Source organism: Elgaria multicarinata, chromosome 18 (assembly GCF_023053635.1).
Source record: "Elgaria multicarinata webbii isolate HBS135686 ecotype San Diego chromosome 18, rElgMul1.1.pri, whole genome shotgun sequence".
Classification (NCBI taxonomy): Eukaryota; Metazoa; Chordata; class Lepidosauria; order Squamata; family Anguidae; genus Elgaria; species Elgaria multicarinata.
Window position 1 is genome coordinate 19,086,812 of NC_086188.1, and position 14,898 is coordinate 19,101,709.

General features: G+C 52.1%; 2 protein-coding genes across 2 annotated transcripts in view; one reads left to right on the plus strand and one right to left on the minus strand.

Annotated features, from left to right (window-relative positions):
• Positions 1-304: 304 nt before the first annotated feature.
• Positions 305-10,002, plus strand: RHBDD3 (rhomboid domain containing 3). Its single transcript, XM_063143785.1, has 6 exons — positions 305-348; positions 2,825-2,982; positions 5,027-5,410; positions 6,112-6,277; positions 7,259-7,570; positions 8,912-10,002. The coding sequence occupies exons 2-6, from the start codon at positions 2,829-2,831 to the stop codon at positions 9,069-9,071; spliced, it is 1,176 nt and encodes a 391-aa protein (XP_062999855.1). The 5' UTR covers positions 305-348; positions 2,825-2,828; the 3' UTR covers positions 9,072-10,002.
• A 4,657-nt stretch (positions 10,003-14,659) lies between these two features.
• EMID1 (EMI domain containing 1) overlaps positions 14,660-14,898 on the minus strand; it is a 100,196-nt gene continuing 99,957 nt past the window's right edge. Inside the window, exon 16 of the mRNA XM_063144368.1 lies at positions 14,660-14,863. Within this exon, the coding sequence (XP_063000438.1) occupies positions 14,724-14,863 (140 nt within the window). The 3' untranslated portion in view covers positions 14,660-14,723. The remainder of the gene's footprint in view (positions 14,864-14,898) is intronic.

Consider the following 14,898-nt stretch of genomic DNA (forward strand, 5'->3'; position numbering starts at 1 on the left):
TCTAGAGATACAGGAGCCCTGTCCTCCTTTCCATATGGTCACCCTAATGTGGTCAAGACTCCTCAATCCAGCCATGCTGGCTGGGAATGATGGGAGTTGTAGTCCAACACATCTGGAGGGGCCCAGGTTGGGGAAAGCTGCCTTAGTGCCTTAACCCATCTTTTCCATGTCCCCTTGCCCTGTTTTAACTCTCCCATTATTACTTTTTGTTTGAATGTTGCATTGTTTGTACTGATTGTTTTTTTAAAAAGTCACAATTATTTTTAAAAGCTGCCAGAGCCAGCAGGCAGTTCCACAAGTGAATTACGCATCATGTGAAGAAGGACTTAGCACAATCATCTTCCCTGGGTGAGCTGGTCTTCTAGCATAATGAGAGAGGAGGGATTTTTAATTTCACAATTTCCACTCAAGCAGTCCAGCCTTACACAAGAGTTGGGTGAACCAAAGCATCTCAAATCAGTGGGTCTACTCCTGCGTAAGATTGTGCTGAAAATGACTTTAACTAGGGTGACCATACGAAAAGGAGGACAGGGCTCCTGTATCTTTAACAGTTGTATTGAAAAGGGAATTTCAGCAGGTGTAATTTGTATATATGGAGAACCTGATGAAATTTCCTCTTCATCACAACAATTAAAGCTGCAGGTGCCCTGCCCTCTTTTAAATCTGGTTACTCTAATATCGCTCCTGCAGCTTTAACTGCTGTGATGAAGAGGGAATTTCACCAGGTTCCCCATATATACAAATGACACCTGCTGAAATCCCCTTTTCTATGCAACTGTTAAAGATACAGGAGACCTGTCCTCCTTTCCATAGGGTCACCCTACTTTAACAAACATTACTCCATAGCCATCTTTTAACTGCACAGGGTAATTCTTGTAGGTGGCAATTAAGAGCATGAGTTATAGCCATACCTAGTTACTCTCTGTTTCAAGGTACAATCCAAAGTGCCAGTTATGACCTATAAAGCCTTATACAACTTTGGGGCCAGGAAAACTGAAAGACCCAATTCTCTCATATGACCGTGACCAGGGTTTAAGAACTTTCAGAGAGGCCTTTCGCTCAGTCCTGCCACCATTGGAGGAACATTTGTTGGGGACGTGAGAAGGGCCTTCTTGGTGACCGCTCCCAGGCTCTGGAACTCCCTGCTGAGGGAGGCTAGGTTGGCCCTCTCTCTGTTGTCCTTCCGCCAGCAGGCAAAGATGTTTTAATTTAGGCAGGCCTTTGGCATGTAAGATGGAGGTGGTTTCCATTGGTTAAGTGCTTGCACATTGTTCTTTAATTTCTTTTATTGTTCTGTTTGTAATTGCGTTTTAATGGATTTGTTTTTAAGATTGTTTTAATTACGTGTTTGTTTTAAACTTGGTTCTTGAGCGCCGTTTTGTGGTTGGAAAGGGTATAAATAAAATGAATGAATAATACTTAATATGATCTCCCACGTTACTGGGTGGCCTTAGATCTTAAGCTGCTGTATCTCAGATTCTGCCTCCAGATGTAATATGCATGATAAGAAGATGCAACATGGAGATAATAATTCTGGCCCCCTCTACAGGGTTTAACTTGTTTGTTTGTTTACTACAGTTCTCCACTACCCAGTAGTGACAGCTCTCTGGGCAGTTCACAGCAATTAAAACTATAAAATGCAGCACAATAAAAGGGAATATTTAAAACTACAACATAAAACCAAAGTAAAACCCAGTAGCAGTGTAAAGCAGTGGTTCTCAAAGAGGGCAGTACCGACCCCTTGGGGGGCGGTGGGATTGCATAGGGGGGCATTAAGAGGCAAAGGGGCGGCAGGGGGGCGCTCGAGGTGGTCTTTTCCAAGAAGCACCTCTCCAGAAGGTCTTAAAACCCAGGGACATTTTTATAGGAGAAGGTAGTTTGGTCCCAAGCCATCTAGGGGAAGAATCCACACATGTATTAATACCGTTTAAGAAGAGTCCTTTTAACGGTGAATTGAAATGTTTCAAAAGCACCGAAACGCTAATGAAGAGACATACCTGCTTGGTGTGCCCTGCCACGCCGGCTGCAAAACAGAGCAGTTCGCTCTCTTTTTCCTCCCTCCCTCAGCAAGCCTGTGGCGGGTGCTTTGGATTTTGAATAAATATTCCATTAATTGTTACTGTTTTGAATTTTATTTTTATTATCTTCCTTAGTGGGTTGTTGAAAACTGCTATTCTGAATAATGATTTTGATAGTGCAGGGTAGGGGGGCACTGGGCATGAGTTTGTGGAACCAAGGGGGCGGTGACCTGAAAAAATTTGGGAACCACTGGTGTAAAGGTTTAAAAATACAACAGGAGATTTATAACGGCAAAAACTAAAGCACTAAAATGTCTGGGAGAATAAGGAAGTCTTCACCCGGCACCGAGAAGGCCACAGCGTAGGCGCCAGGTGAGCCTTTCTTGGGAGGCATTCCACAACTGGGGTGCCAACCCAGAAAAGTCCCTCTCCTTAGTAGCCACCCCGCTGACCTCCTTTGTCCAGGGCTCTTGGGGTAGGGCCCTGAAGATGATCTTACGGTCTGGGCAGGTATATATGGGTTGTTGCTGGATTATTAATATTCACCCAGAAAGGTGAACTATCTGCAAGCTGAAAGGGAAAGACATCTTTTAAATAAGAAATTCTCCCCTCTCCCTTTGAATTCGGTCCACTAAGAATGATCCAAGCTTATCTCCGCTCCTGTGAGGCCGAGGACACTTCCACGGGTCCTGAGGCTCAGAGCCTGCCATAGGTTGCAGCTCCGCTGCATGCCTGAATAATAGCCTGTGATTAAAGCCCTTGCTATAAGCCTGCAGCTGCAGTTGACGCTTTCTCTTTCCTCATAGGGGCATGCTGTTCAGGAGGCTTTTGAGCGGGCCGTGGGGGGCGCGGCGCCCCCCGATGGCTTCCTCCACCCTCATGCTGCTTCTCTGCCTGTTCTGGCTGACAGGCGTTGGGGACAGCATGGCCTTAGTGCCCGACCTGCTAACCAGCCCTTTCCAAGGTAGGTATCTCCCGCCTCCAAGCTGCACTTGGCTTTCTAGAGCCCGCGTCCCACGCCAGAGCCACACCAAGGGCTTGTCTTGATGAGGGCTTTGCCCCAGGATGGATCCAGAGTGGCAGCAGGTCATTTACATGACGCAGACGCCATCCCGAAGCCATCCAGGGGCAAACCCCCGAAACTCCGCTGAAAAAAAGTCGGACGCTTACCCTGACTTTTTTTTTGCTGTGGAGGCGTGCCATGGCTGAAGGCGCTCCCTGATTGGTCGCCATCAAGGGAGCAGACCTCCGGGAGGTCCGAGGCAGGAGCGTTGGCACCGCGTGTCCCTCTTTTCCTCCCCCTCTGGCTGCACCGTTCCTCCCCCCCCCCCGGTGGTCGGAGCGGTGGCGGAGGTGGCAGCTCTGCATTCACGCTCCTTCCCATGCAGATGCCAGGAGGGAGCACAGATGTGGGAGCCCGAGGCCCGTCAAGACAGGGCCCAAGTCTAGAAAGAGAACCGTCTCTTCACTTCGCTTAACCTAGCTGTGTCGACTGTCTGCTTGTATAGATCTCCGGGCGGAGTGAAACCCACCTTTTGGTAGCCTCTACGGCCAGAATAGGGCGCCCATCTTTTAGCCCAAAGGCCGAATTCAATTTTGGAGGAGGTCTCCGCGGCCACATTCCAGTGGTGGGCGTGGCCAAAGGCAAAGGGGTGGAGCCAAAGTACAAAACCTATCAGCCTATTGTAGCCTAAAGCTCTTACTGCCAGTAACTAAGCTTTAGGAGAGACCTGGCAATCTTTTAGAATGGGGGAGGGGGAAACTGCACAAAAGCTAGGTAACCACTGAATGATTTGGAGTTGGGAGAAAGGGGCGTGGCCAGGGCAAGGGGTGTGGCCATCTAAGAAACCCTGGAGGGCCGAGTTTCGGCCCCTGGGACTGAGGTTCCCCACCCCTGGTTTAGACCAGCTTTCCTCAACCTGGTGACCTCCAGATGTTTTCATCTGGAGGGCACCATCCTCACCAGCCAGCTTTCCCTATCTCCCATCATCCCCAGCCATTGGCTAGGAATGATGAGAGTTGCAATACAATGCATCTGGAGGGCCCCAGGTTGGGGAAGGCTGGGCGAGACATTTTCACCAACTTCCAAGACCTTCAGACTTTAGGGGAGACACCAGCTGAAAGGATGTGCGTGTGCAGGTGTGTGCGAATGACGGAACGTGTAAGAAAGTTAAGAGGGGAATGGATACTGAGGAGATATGACCCAGAGAACAACATGCCAGCGCATGTCTGTGCCTGATGATTATCATCAATAGGGAATTCCTGTGTAATATTATTAGTGGACTTGTTTGCATATTTAGGGCACAACCCTATGAAGGTATAGACAGAAAAAAAAGTCCTACAGCTCCCAGCATTCTCCAGCCAGCTTTTTTCTGTCTAAAAGCGTTGTTGTATTTTAGCGTTGTTGTATTTTATTGACTAATTCACTAATAGTGCCATATAAATGCAATCATCATACATACATACTCACCTGAAACAATCTTGGAAAATGCAGATCATAAAATATACTGGGACAGAACAATTAATATGGACAAGACAATACTTTGCAATCGACCGGACATAACAGTTACAGACAAAAAAAGAAAAACACACTTACCTCATTGATATAGCAATACCTAACAACAAAAATGTTATAGAAAAGGAAGAGGAAGTTAAAGAACTATGGAAGTTCTATGGCTATGGAAGTTAAAGAACTATGGCAACAGGAAAAGGTCACAATTATTCCGTTCGTCACTTAACTGCATCTCATCAACATTTTTTTACAGAAAACCTTCAGGAGCTGGGCCTACCAAAACACATCCGCACCAACACCCAGAAAGCAGTCGTACTTAAAACATGTTCAATAGTCAGGAAATTCCTGAATCAGTAAAAGACAGTGTGACTTGGCAACGCCCATCATGTCCGTCTAGAAAAACCGCCACAAGCGAGTAATAATAATAATAATAATAATAATAATAATAATAATAATATGAGGCTGTGTTAACAAGCTGCTGGACCTTCTCTTGCAGCCTATCGCCTGGTGACCTACTGCCTGGGCCCTGCGGATGCCGCCCTCCTGGTCTTGAATCTGCTCTTCTTCCCGCCTCTGGCTTGGCGTCAGGAGCTGCAGCAGGGCACCCTCCGCTACCTCCACGCCTCGGTGATTGGCGCTGTCGCCCCGGCCCTGCTGTACCTCCTCCTGGCAGGATGGTGGGGCGCTCCGCCCGGCGCTGCTGTCGGCGGCTACACCCCAGTGCACCTGGCCTTGCTGGGCTGCCACCTGAGGCAGAAGGGGCCCTCGGGTAGGGTTTCCGCAGCTCTCTTGGCTGGGCTGCTGCTTGGGCTCAGCCAGGCCCTTTCGCCCCGTTCGCCTTTCCTGCTACATGTGTGTGGGCTCCTGACTGGCCTGGCCTGTATCCTTTCCCCAAAGACCGAGTCTCTAGGGCTGGGGGGGCCGGTGACGGACCCAGATACGCTCCTTCCCCTGCTTAATGGACCCCTTCCAGCCCCACAAAATTATAAACTTGAGCCGCGGCGAAAAGTTTGCTGACCGTTCCCTTGGGAAAGGCAAACGAAGCGCTTCCGAAACCTGTAAAAGGCGGGGCGGTCCCACCCTGGGCAGCATCTCTCTTCGGCCTCCACGCGCCATGCCACGGGGCTGCACGTGTGCGAGCGCTTCGCAGGGGCAACCGAGGAGGCCTTGTGGCCAACCGGTGCCGACCGTATTCTGGAAACTGAGCACCCGTTCTCCGGGCCACCGTCTTGAGAAGGGGGAAGGCCGTAGCTCAGGGGGAGATCAGCTGCTTTGCGTGCAGAAGGCTGCAGGTTCGATCCCTGGCCTCTCCAGGTAGGGCTGGGAAAATCCCTCCTTCCTGAACCCCTCGAGAGCCGCTACCAGTCCGTGTCGACAAAGCTGGGCTACGTGGAGCAAGATTCTGAACCAAGTCAATATCAGGCAACTGCCTATGTTCCTCGGAGAACAGGGTAGTCTCTGAGAATACAGAAGTCTGCGCATGCCCCAAGCAGTAGTGTCCTGGCGCATAATCTTTAATGTCGTGGGCTGTCCACCAGCTGGTTTTTTCTTGGGCCAGAGGAATTTTCCTTGACACGTCAGACTGGGCTGGGATTTTCTCCCCGCTGGAGCTATCGGAGAGGCGCCTGGAAAGGCTGCACAGCGGGATCATCCACAAGGCCCAGGCGAGGGGCTCTTTCCTCCCCTTCGTCATGCCCCCAGCGGCGGCAATCCTCCCAACCACTGACCCAGCAGCCGGAAGGGAAAGGTACATGTGCATCAAAGGCATGAAGAAAGGAAGGGGTTGGGGGGAGAGAGAGCCGCATGAAACGACGCCTGGCAGGGAGGAAGCGGGTGGGGAGACCTTTTCCTCCTCCTCCTCTCGGAATACTACGAGAGAATCAAACCGCCAGTATCCTCCGGCCTTTATGCAACGCTGCGGTGCAACCACATGTAGGATGCTGTGTACGGCTCTGCTCACCACACCTAAACAAAACAAAAAAGATATTGTAGAGCTGGAAAAAGCTGCAGAAAAGGGCCACTGAAACGATCCAGGTGCTGGAGCATCTCCCCTGGAAAGGAAAGCTACAGCAGCTGGGATGGTTTAGCTTGTGGGGAGACATGATGGAGGGGACCTTTGTGCATTCTAATAAGTTTGCAAAAGTGACCTTGCATGTCTCTGAATGCTTTTTTTTTTAAAAATCATTCTATTTTTGGCTGTATTGTCATCACAATAATGATCATTTATTGTTACTGAGATCTTTCAACCCACCTTTCAGGGCACTCTGCCCTCACAAGGAGACTTACAATACTACAAAAACATGAACCTACAATTGCAATTAAACCTGTATGCACACGCACACACGCTCAGGGTAGCAGCAGCTAATGAGATTTAAGTATCCAAAATCGGCGATTCATAAGGTTGTGGGGTGTTTTTTTTAAGCCAGCAGTGTTGGAGCCATACATATCTCCCAGTGGTGGCCTCACGCCTTTGGAACTCCCTGGGGCCACCACCAAGAAAGCGCTATCCCTAGTATCCACCAGTCTAGCTCCTCTTATCGGTGGACCAAAAAACAGGACGCTGTTCTTCATGCTTGGGCACAGAGATGTAGGCAGTCAGATGATCTGGTCGTGAACCATTTTAGGGCTAGTTATGGTTATAGGTTGCACAGCTCAATATGTCACGTGTGCATTGGCCGGACTGGACTCGTTTCATCGTCTCACCTTCTTTTTCTCTCCCGGCTCCTAGGGCTCCTCTTCCTCTGGAGTTCCATGCCCCAGGCCTTTATCCTGGCGGTTTTCCGACCCCACCTCCAATTTCACCCTCTCCCTTTTACGGGAGTGGAGAAAGCCCAGGGCTGGAGCAGGCGCCCTGGCTGTCTCTTGCTTCTGGTTCCCTGCCCTCCTCCTCGACCCGCCACGGGGCTTCGGACATTCCTTTCTTGGCCCCGCGAGAATCCCTGACAGACGAAGAGCTGCTGCAAGCTGGGATCCGGGCCTCTCTGCACGACCTGCCTGAGGAAGAAATGAAGCTTTCCAAATCTTCGGTTTCTTCTCTGCGGTAAGGGCTTAGGAGAAACCTTTTGGCGGGGTGGCGGGGCAGAGAAAGACTCCACGGGGAGTAGGGGGAGATTTATACATGTACATACGATGGGGAGGGGGCGTGGTGGACTTTCCCCTCCAGTAAGTCAGCCAGCTCATCGCCCGTAGGTGTGATGCATGGAGGCCTCGATGTAGAAGAGCAGGGTGCTCAGCTGTAACCGCGGTTCGTCGAGTGGCCCCCTGTGCATTCGCAGGACCCTCCCACCGCCCCTGCTTCGGGGTTGAGGCTGTAGTGAGTAGGGATGTGCTCCGCTTCTCCTTGGACCGGAGAAGCAGAAGCAGATTGGGGGGCTTCGCCTCCCCTTAAGGTGGAGGCAAAGAGGATTGGGGCAGCGGCAGAGCGTTGCGGAGCGGATCGAGGTGAAGGCGGATCCTTCGCCTCGATCTGGAGCTCCGCAAAAAAGGTAAGGGGGGTTTACTTGGCCCTGCTGCTGACGCCCATGCGGCGACGGCGGCAGAGCCAGGTAAGGGGAAGGGGGGTCTTACATGCATCCGTCCGCGGTCCCATGGCTGCTTCAACTGAGCCCGAGGACTCAAACAGGAAGACTAGGCCGCAGCTGCAGCCTAGTCTTCCTGTTTGAGTCCTCAGGCTCAGTTGAAGCAGCCGTGGGTCCACGGACGACACAGGTAAGGGAGAGGAGGGAGCGGGGTTTACCTGGCCCTGCAGCCGCCCGTGCGGCGACGGTGGCAGAGCCAGGTAACAGGGAGGGGGTTCTTACCTGCGTCCGTCGTGGCCTGTCGCCACCTTCACTAGAGCCCACGGCTCAACCAGGAAGTGGTTGAGCGCGGACTCTAGTGAAGCTGGGATGGGCTGGCATGGACACAAGTAAGGGGGAGGAGGGAGGGGGGCCTTACCTGGCGCCACTCCCCGCTGCTGCGGAGCTCCAATTCGGAGCCGGAGCTCCGCAGCGGACCCTAGGCGGATCGAGGCAGGGCGGAGCGGGCCCGATCTGCAATTTGCAGATCGGTCGCGAAGAGGATCGGGGGGTCCGTGCACATCCCTAATAGTAAGCATCGATGCCGAGGTGTTGCACACATTATCCCCTGGTTTCAAGGGGCCACATTGGGGTCCCGTTGCAACTAAGGGAATAGGCGGGGATGTACCCGGACTTGTGCAGGAAGACTGGGGGGGGGGGAAGGTATAGAAGATTCCAGAAGCAAGGCTCCACACAGGTGCAAAGCCCAGATGGGTTGACTGCACAGATGACCACTCGAAGAACCACAGTTACAGGTAAGCCACCTGCTCTTCCCCCCATCCCATCCGATGACGCCCGCTTTCTGTTCCCCACGCCATTTTCAGGCTTCAGCAGCTCCAGAAAATGGGCTTTCCGACCGAACGGGCCGTGGTGGCGCTGGCAGCCACGGGCCACGTAGAGGGCGCGGTCTCGTTGCTGATCGGAGGCCACGTGGGAGATGAAGTCGTGGTGACTGCAGAGGGCCGACTAGGCCATCCCAAGTGACCTCCATCAGGCCCCAAATGATGAATGAACAGAAGGCAGCAAGCAGCGTGCTCTCATGGCTGTACACATGATCTGGGCGGAAAACCAGGTGGGCCTAGAAATGAACAGTGGCTCTTCATGGCTTCGACTGGAGAAGAAAGGAACAGGAAGACGGGCGAGTGGTAAAATTGAATCCAATGCTCCAGTTGTACAGGAGGCAGGACAGGAAGCTGGCCAGGGCAATAGACCTCCATGGAGGTCCAGGTGACTTGCGAAGTTCTCCAAAGGGTGTGCAGGTCCTTCTTCCGCACTGCCCCGGAGACCGATTGGACAACGGAGTCTGAGCTGTGGAGGCATTTGTGGGTCTGCCCCCTTCCTCGTCCTCAACCGCTTCCCCGATTGCAGTCCCTTTTCCTGCACTCTATAGGCGTGAATGGAGCAGAAATATATGTTTGCTTATGTGCAACAGAGGAAAGGCTGCACATCGTTGAGGATTAAGATATGATTTTATGAAACATTCAACACGATGGAGACTGGGATATCAAAACTAATGTTCACCCTGGGCAGTAAAATAGTTAAGCAGACCTCGGGCCCCACCACCAGTTGGTTCCCCTCTGCCATTGCGCTACTTTCTGAGCCGTGCATGCGCTCACATTAACAAATTCATCTGTGAGCAGCCTTTTAGGGTTACCTGTTTTGTCTTGTGATTTCCTGGGCATTTAGGCCAAGGCTTACCTATGCAGGAGTCCGCAATGAACTGCCCCGACAACTGCAGCGTGTTTAGTTCCCTGGTGGGGGAATCAGCCAGCAATTTTTGAACGAAAGGACTCTTGAAGGCAGACGTTATTTGTGAATAAAGCACCCCGGTAGGACTGTAGAGGAAGAACCCTACCATTTGCTGGGCACTGGATGATTGACAGTATTATTTACAAATTAAAATCTGGCACGCGCACACACACTTCTCACCCCCAGGCCTGGCATCTCAGAGAGCACAAAAGGTGGGACTCGTGTGCAACTAGAATTTGGACGGGGTGGAGCGGGGGAGATCTATCATGGTGCGTTTTTGTTCCAATTCAATCTGGAATAAAATCCGACTCTTCATTTGCTAAAGCAGATTAGCCTGGCTACGATAACCATGCACAGATAGAATGGGAATTAAATCCATGACTGGCTGAGGCATGCTGGGAGTTGTAGGACTTTTTTTTATGTCTCAACATGCGTAGGGTTGTGCCTTGAAGCTCTTGTTGCTAGGATCTTAGAGTGGCATTTCTACTTTTTAGAATGGGGGCAGGGGACTGTCAGAAGCCAGGAAAACGCCCACTGATTGATAGAGCGAAAAGGAGTAGTTCCATCCGGGGAACCACAGGGGTGGGGGCAGACTGGGATACTGGGCCCTCCGTTAATTAAAAACATATATGGGATGGAGTGGAGGGAGAAAGGCTCCCTCCTCCTCAAGGGGGGCCAGGCCATGGATCTCAAAACGCGGTCCAGAATTTGATGCGAGGTTTCGACCGCTTTGGAACGGGGCTTCCGTGGGATGCTGGTATTCTCCCTCACCCCACACATCTCCAGTAGATCAGCCTTCCTCAACCCGAGGGCTTCCAGGTGTATTGGACTACAACTCCCATTGTCCCCAGCCCACACCAGCCATCGCAGTAGAGGCAGGCATTTAAGAAACGACAACGAAGCACATTGGCCCACCCAGCTCAGGCGTGGAGAGGGAGGCGACATTCTACATCCCCGTTGATCAAAACAGAGGCGAGTGTTCTGTGAAGCTTTATTGGTCTTGATGGAGCCAGGCGCTGTTATCACCCCAAAAGCTGCTGAGGGGCGAGTTGGGGTGCTGGCCTGTGACAGCCTGGAGCCCCAAGCTGCCGTCTGGTTCACCTGACTCTGGCCCTGTGCATATATGGCATCCCCTGCCTATGTCTGCATCTGACAACTGGCACAGGATGCTGAAAGACTTCGCTTAAAAGGGGGGCGGGAAGCTAGTCCTTCTTTTGAAGGGATCCGTGGTGCCTCCCAAAGGTCCCTGTGTAGAGGACAATGGTTCTTTTTCTGCCCTTCATCATCAATGCCTTGTCTTTCTCAGACCTGTGGGTTAGCCACAAGCACATAAAACACAGAAGGACCGTTTCCGAAGGCTGGTGGATTCAGGGTGCCAGAGTAGTGCTCTTCATGCCCACACTGATCTGTGTTGCCCTGAGGCTAGCATGCCTGAAGTGATTCACATAGTGGGCTCCCACAATGGGAGGGCTTGGGGGAGCCCTATGCTTGAATCCCTTGGGCCAGTCCTTCTCTTTCCACCCAACCCACCTCACAGGGTGTTTGTGAAGAGAAAGCCGGGCACCCACATTCCCCACTTTTGACACCCTCAAAGGGGATCCGTCCCTCGCGTTCTCACTGCCTCTATCACCAGCTGCTCTTCCACCTCCTTTCTACCACTTGCTTGACCTGCAGAGAGCAGGTAGGCCGTGGCGTGTCCTGATCCTCCTCCACGCCACCACCGTTGCCTGGGACAGAGTGAGAGGCAGGTGAAGAAGCAGGTTACAAGGTCGGAGCAACTCCCGGGGATGCTGGTCAATGCAGCCTACTGGGGCATGGGCCCCGGCAGGTGCTGAACCATGCCTACTCTGAGCTTCTTCAAGGATAGATGCAAACTTTTTCTTCTTTACAAAACAAGGGTGTACCCAACCCCTAAGTTAGAGCTATCTGGAAAAGGATCAGATTAAACATGGCCATGGACTGCAGTTCTTTGTGCTGCCAGGGGGAAGTGGGAGCAAACATCCTCCTTTCCGCTGCTAGGAACGAAGGCAGCTGCCGTATAGAGTCAGACCATTAATGCGCGGAGCTCAACCAGTGTCAACACGAAGACCAACTGGCCGTGGCTCTCCGGGGTTTCAGGTGTGTGTGTGTGTGTGTGTGGGTCTTTCCCAGCTCTACCCAGAAGTATTGAGGATTGGGCTTGAGACTTTTTTTGCATGCAAGGCAAGTGCTCTCAATCGGAGGGACGGCCCTTCCCTGAACGAGGGGGAATGAGACAAGCACCCAGGGCCCTAGGGGGGGAAACCCAATTCATTTCATCTGAGCAACAAAACACAGGTGAGCTAGAAACTTCCCAGGTTTTCTCCTTTATAGTGTGGGGACGACGACACCAAATTCTAAAGTCATACCAGGTTAATCCTGTTCCTACCAAGTGGAGGGAAGGAGTCAAGGAGGTCACCTTGCTGTGAGAAGGGGGTGGAGGTGAGTCCTCGCTCTGATTCGTCTTTTTCAGAACTTCAGATAAAGTCGATGAGCACTATAAGAGTGGTGATGCACAGCCTAACCCTCTTTTTTTAAGCAGGGGAGAAGAGAAATTCTCAAAATGGTAGTTCAGTGCTGGGTTGTAGGAGCAGCAAGGCCAGTCAGCAACCCCAGTTTCTGCCCACCCCCAAAATTAAAAACATATATGGGATGGAGTGGAGGGAGAAAAAAATCAGAAAAAATAAAGAGCTGCGGGTGTTGGGTTGTCAGGGGCAGCCCTGCCATGAAGCAAGGTGAAGCAGGCTGGTTCCAATGGTAAAGTTGAGGGGAAGAGATGAAAGCACGAACTGATGACTGAATGGTGAAGTGAGACTTTTAAAAGTGGGGCACGGGGGAAGATGCCATTTGGTGGCCTGCTTCAGGCAGCAAAATACAAAATGTCTCATGCCGCACTGGGAGTGGCAAGACTGTGTGTTGCTGGTGGTCAGTGATGTCCTTGGCACTAACCAATAGGTGCCTACGACGATGCTCATGGCTGAGAGCACATTGAAACTAGCGATGCCGCGCACAGCAGCTGTGGAAAGGTCAATTCTAAGGTACGGATCATGAGGAAAGGGTTCGAAAATAATACTGCCAGTATCATAATGGCTTTATGAAAATCTATGGTACATGACGGCACTTGGAATACCAAGTACGGTTCTGGTTGCTGCATCTCCAAAGGGACTTTGTAGAGGTGGGAAAGGGGCAGCTGAAGTGAGCAGGGCCCCGGATCAACCGTCTTACGAGGAGGAAAAGTTATATCTACACCAGGCAACGAAGGATAACACGTCACGCAGGTGACGAAGTGGACTCCACTCCACAGAAGCTTAGGGGCACCATAGATGTTAGCCTTTAAGGGGCCACAAGACACATTGTAGTTTTTACTGCAACAGATGAATGTGGAAATACGCTAATTCCAGGATCCAAGGCGCTGTGCTGGGGAACACAAGCAGGAAGGCATGACGGCTCTCATGTCCTGCTTGTGGGCTTCTCATAGGCATCTGGTTGGCCATTCTGGGAAACAGAATCCTGGACTAGACAGGCCTTTGGAGCGTGTTCAGAGGAGGGCAACCAGGATGATCAGGGGTCTGGAAACAAAGCCGTGTGAGGAGAGACTGAAAGAACTGGGCATGTTTAGCCTGGAGAAGAGAAAATGGAGGGGAATCATGATAGCGCTCTTCAAATACTTGAAAGGTTGTCACACAGAGGAGGGCCAGGATCTCTTCTCGATCCTCCCAGAGTGCAGGACACGGAATAACGGGCTCAAGTTACAGGAAGCCAGATTCTGGCTGGACATCAGGAAAAACTTCCTGACTGTTAAGAGCAGTTTGACAATGGAGCCAATGACCTAGGGACGTGGTGGGCTCTCCCACACTAGCAGCCTTCAAGAGGCAGCTGGACAGCCATCAGTCAGGGATGCTTTAAGGTGGATTCCTGCATTGAGCAGGGTGTGGGTGTGTGGACTCAATGACCTTATAGCCCCCTTCCAGCTCAACTATTCTATGATTCTATGATCCAGCTCTTATGAAACACTACCAGGAGGTAGGGCAGGAAAATTGCATTTTCCCACCAAAGGAATATTGTGAGGAGCAGCACAATTGATTCCAGTCCTGGTGAAGCAGTCATCAGAAAAGGCTACAATCCTTTCCCCCACACCCCTGCCCTAGCCCAGACCAGGAGGAAAGAGGAGCAATACAGTAGGAAGAGGAGCAATTTCCAAAGCACGGGCCGGAGGGATACACTACAGAGCAGCCTTCCTCAACCTGCGGCGCTCCAGATGTGTTGGACTACAACTCCCAGAATGCCCCAGCCAGCTCTGCTGGGGCATTCTGGGAGATGCAGTCCAACACATCTGGAGCGCCCCAGGTTGAGGAAGACTGCTACAGAGCCACTGTTGTTCCAAGAGAAATATACAGGCCGATGTCCCAAGCAGTTCAACAAAAATAAAGAAAAAGCATCAACAAGCTACAGGCCACTGATGGGAGTGAGGACGGAGCGCGGGGGGGGGACGACATATCCCTGTCAAATAGCACCATGGGATGGACAGCTCCCCCCCTTCAGGGTAATTGGGCAACCATGAAAGAAAAGCCCCTGGCCTGGTTGGGGCAACAGGCCGGACATGCAGATGTGGACACAATAGCATCAGTTACAGGCTCCTGGCACAAAAGGAGCAAATAAATACAAAACAGGGCTGTTAGCAAGCAAGCGCCCCCCCCCCACTCCACCCCTCCCCAGCACGCGGGCGACACCCCCCTCCACCGCTTCTCCATGTGGACAGTCCAAAGCGGGAAGAGGAGGGTTGGATGCCCCCCCCCAGCCCCCGGGAAGCCTCTTCAAGCGCAGGCACGCCCGTCCTCCGCACGCCACGCCGGGCAGGCCAGGCCCTCGTCATTTCCTCTTGTCCTCGCTCCTCTGGGAGAGGTGGTGGGAGATCATCCGGTAGGCCGCCAGGCTCTCGTCGCGCTTGCCCCGATCGTAGCTGGGGGTGCTGGTGGAGACAGGGCCGAGGCCAGACCCCAGTTCTGGTTCTGTCAACGGAGGAGGAGGAGGGGGGGGGGAAAGC

Bases quoted from the DNA above. Each gene is read 5' to 3' on its own strand.
- RHBDD3 (XM_063143785.1), top strand. From the start codon at position 2,829: ATGCTGTTCAGGAGGCTTTTGAGCGGGCCGTGGGGGGCGCGGCGCCCC. The intron at 5,411-6,111 runs GTATCCTTTCCC...TTGACACGTCAG, and splicing joins GCTCCTGACTGGCCTGGCCT to ACTGGGCTGGGATTTTCTCC. The intron at 6,278-7,258 runs GTACATGTGCAT...CCCGGCTCCTAG, and splicing joins CCAGCAGCCGGAAGGGAAAG to GGCTCCTCTTCCTCTGGAGT.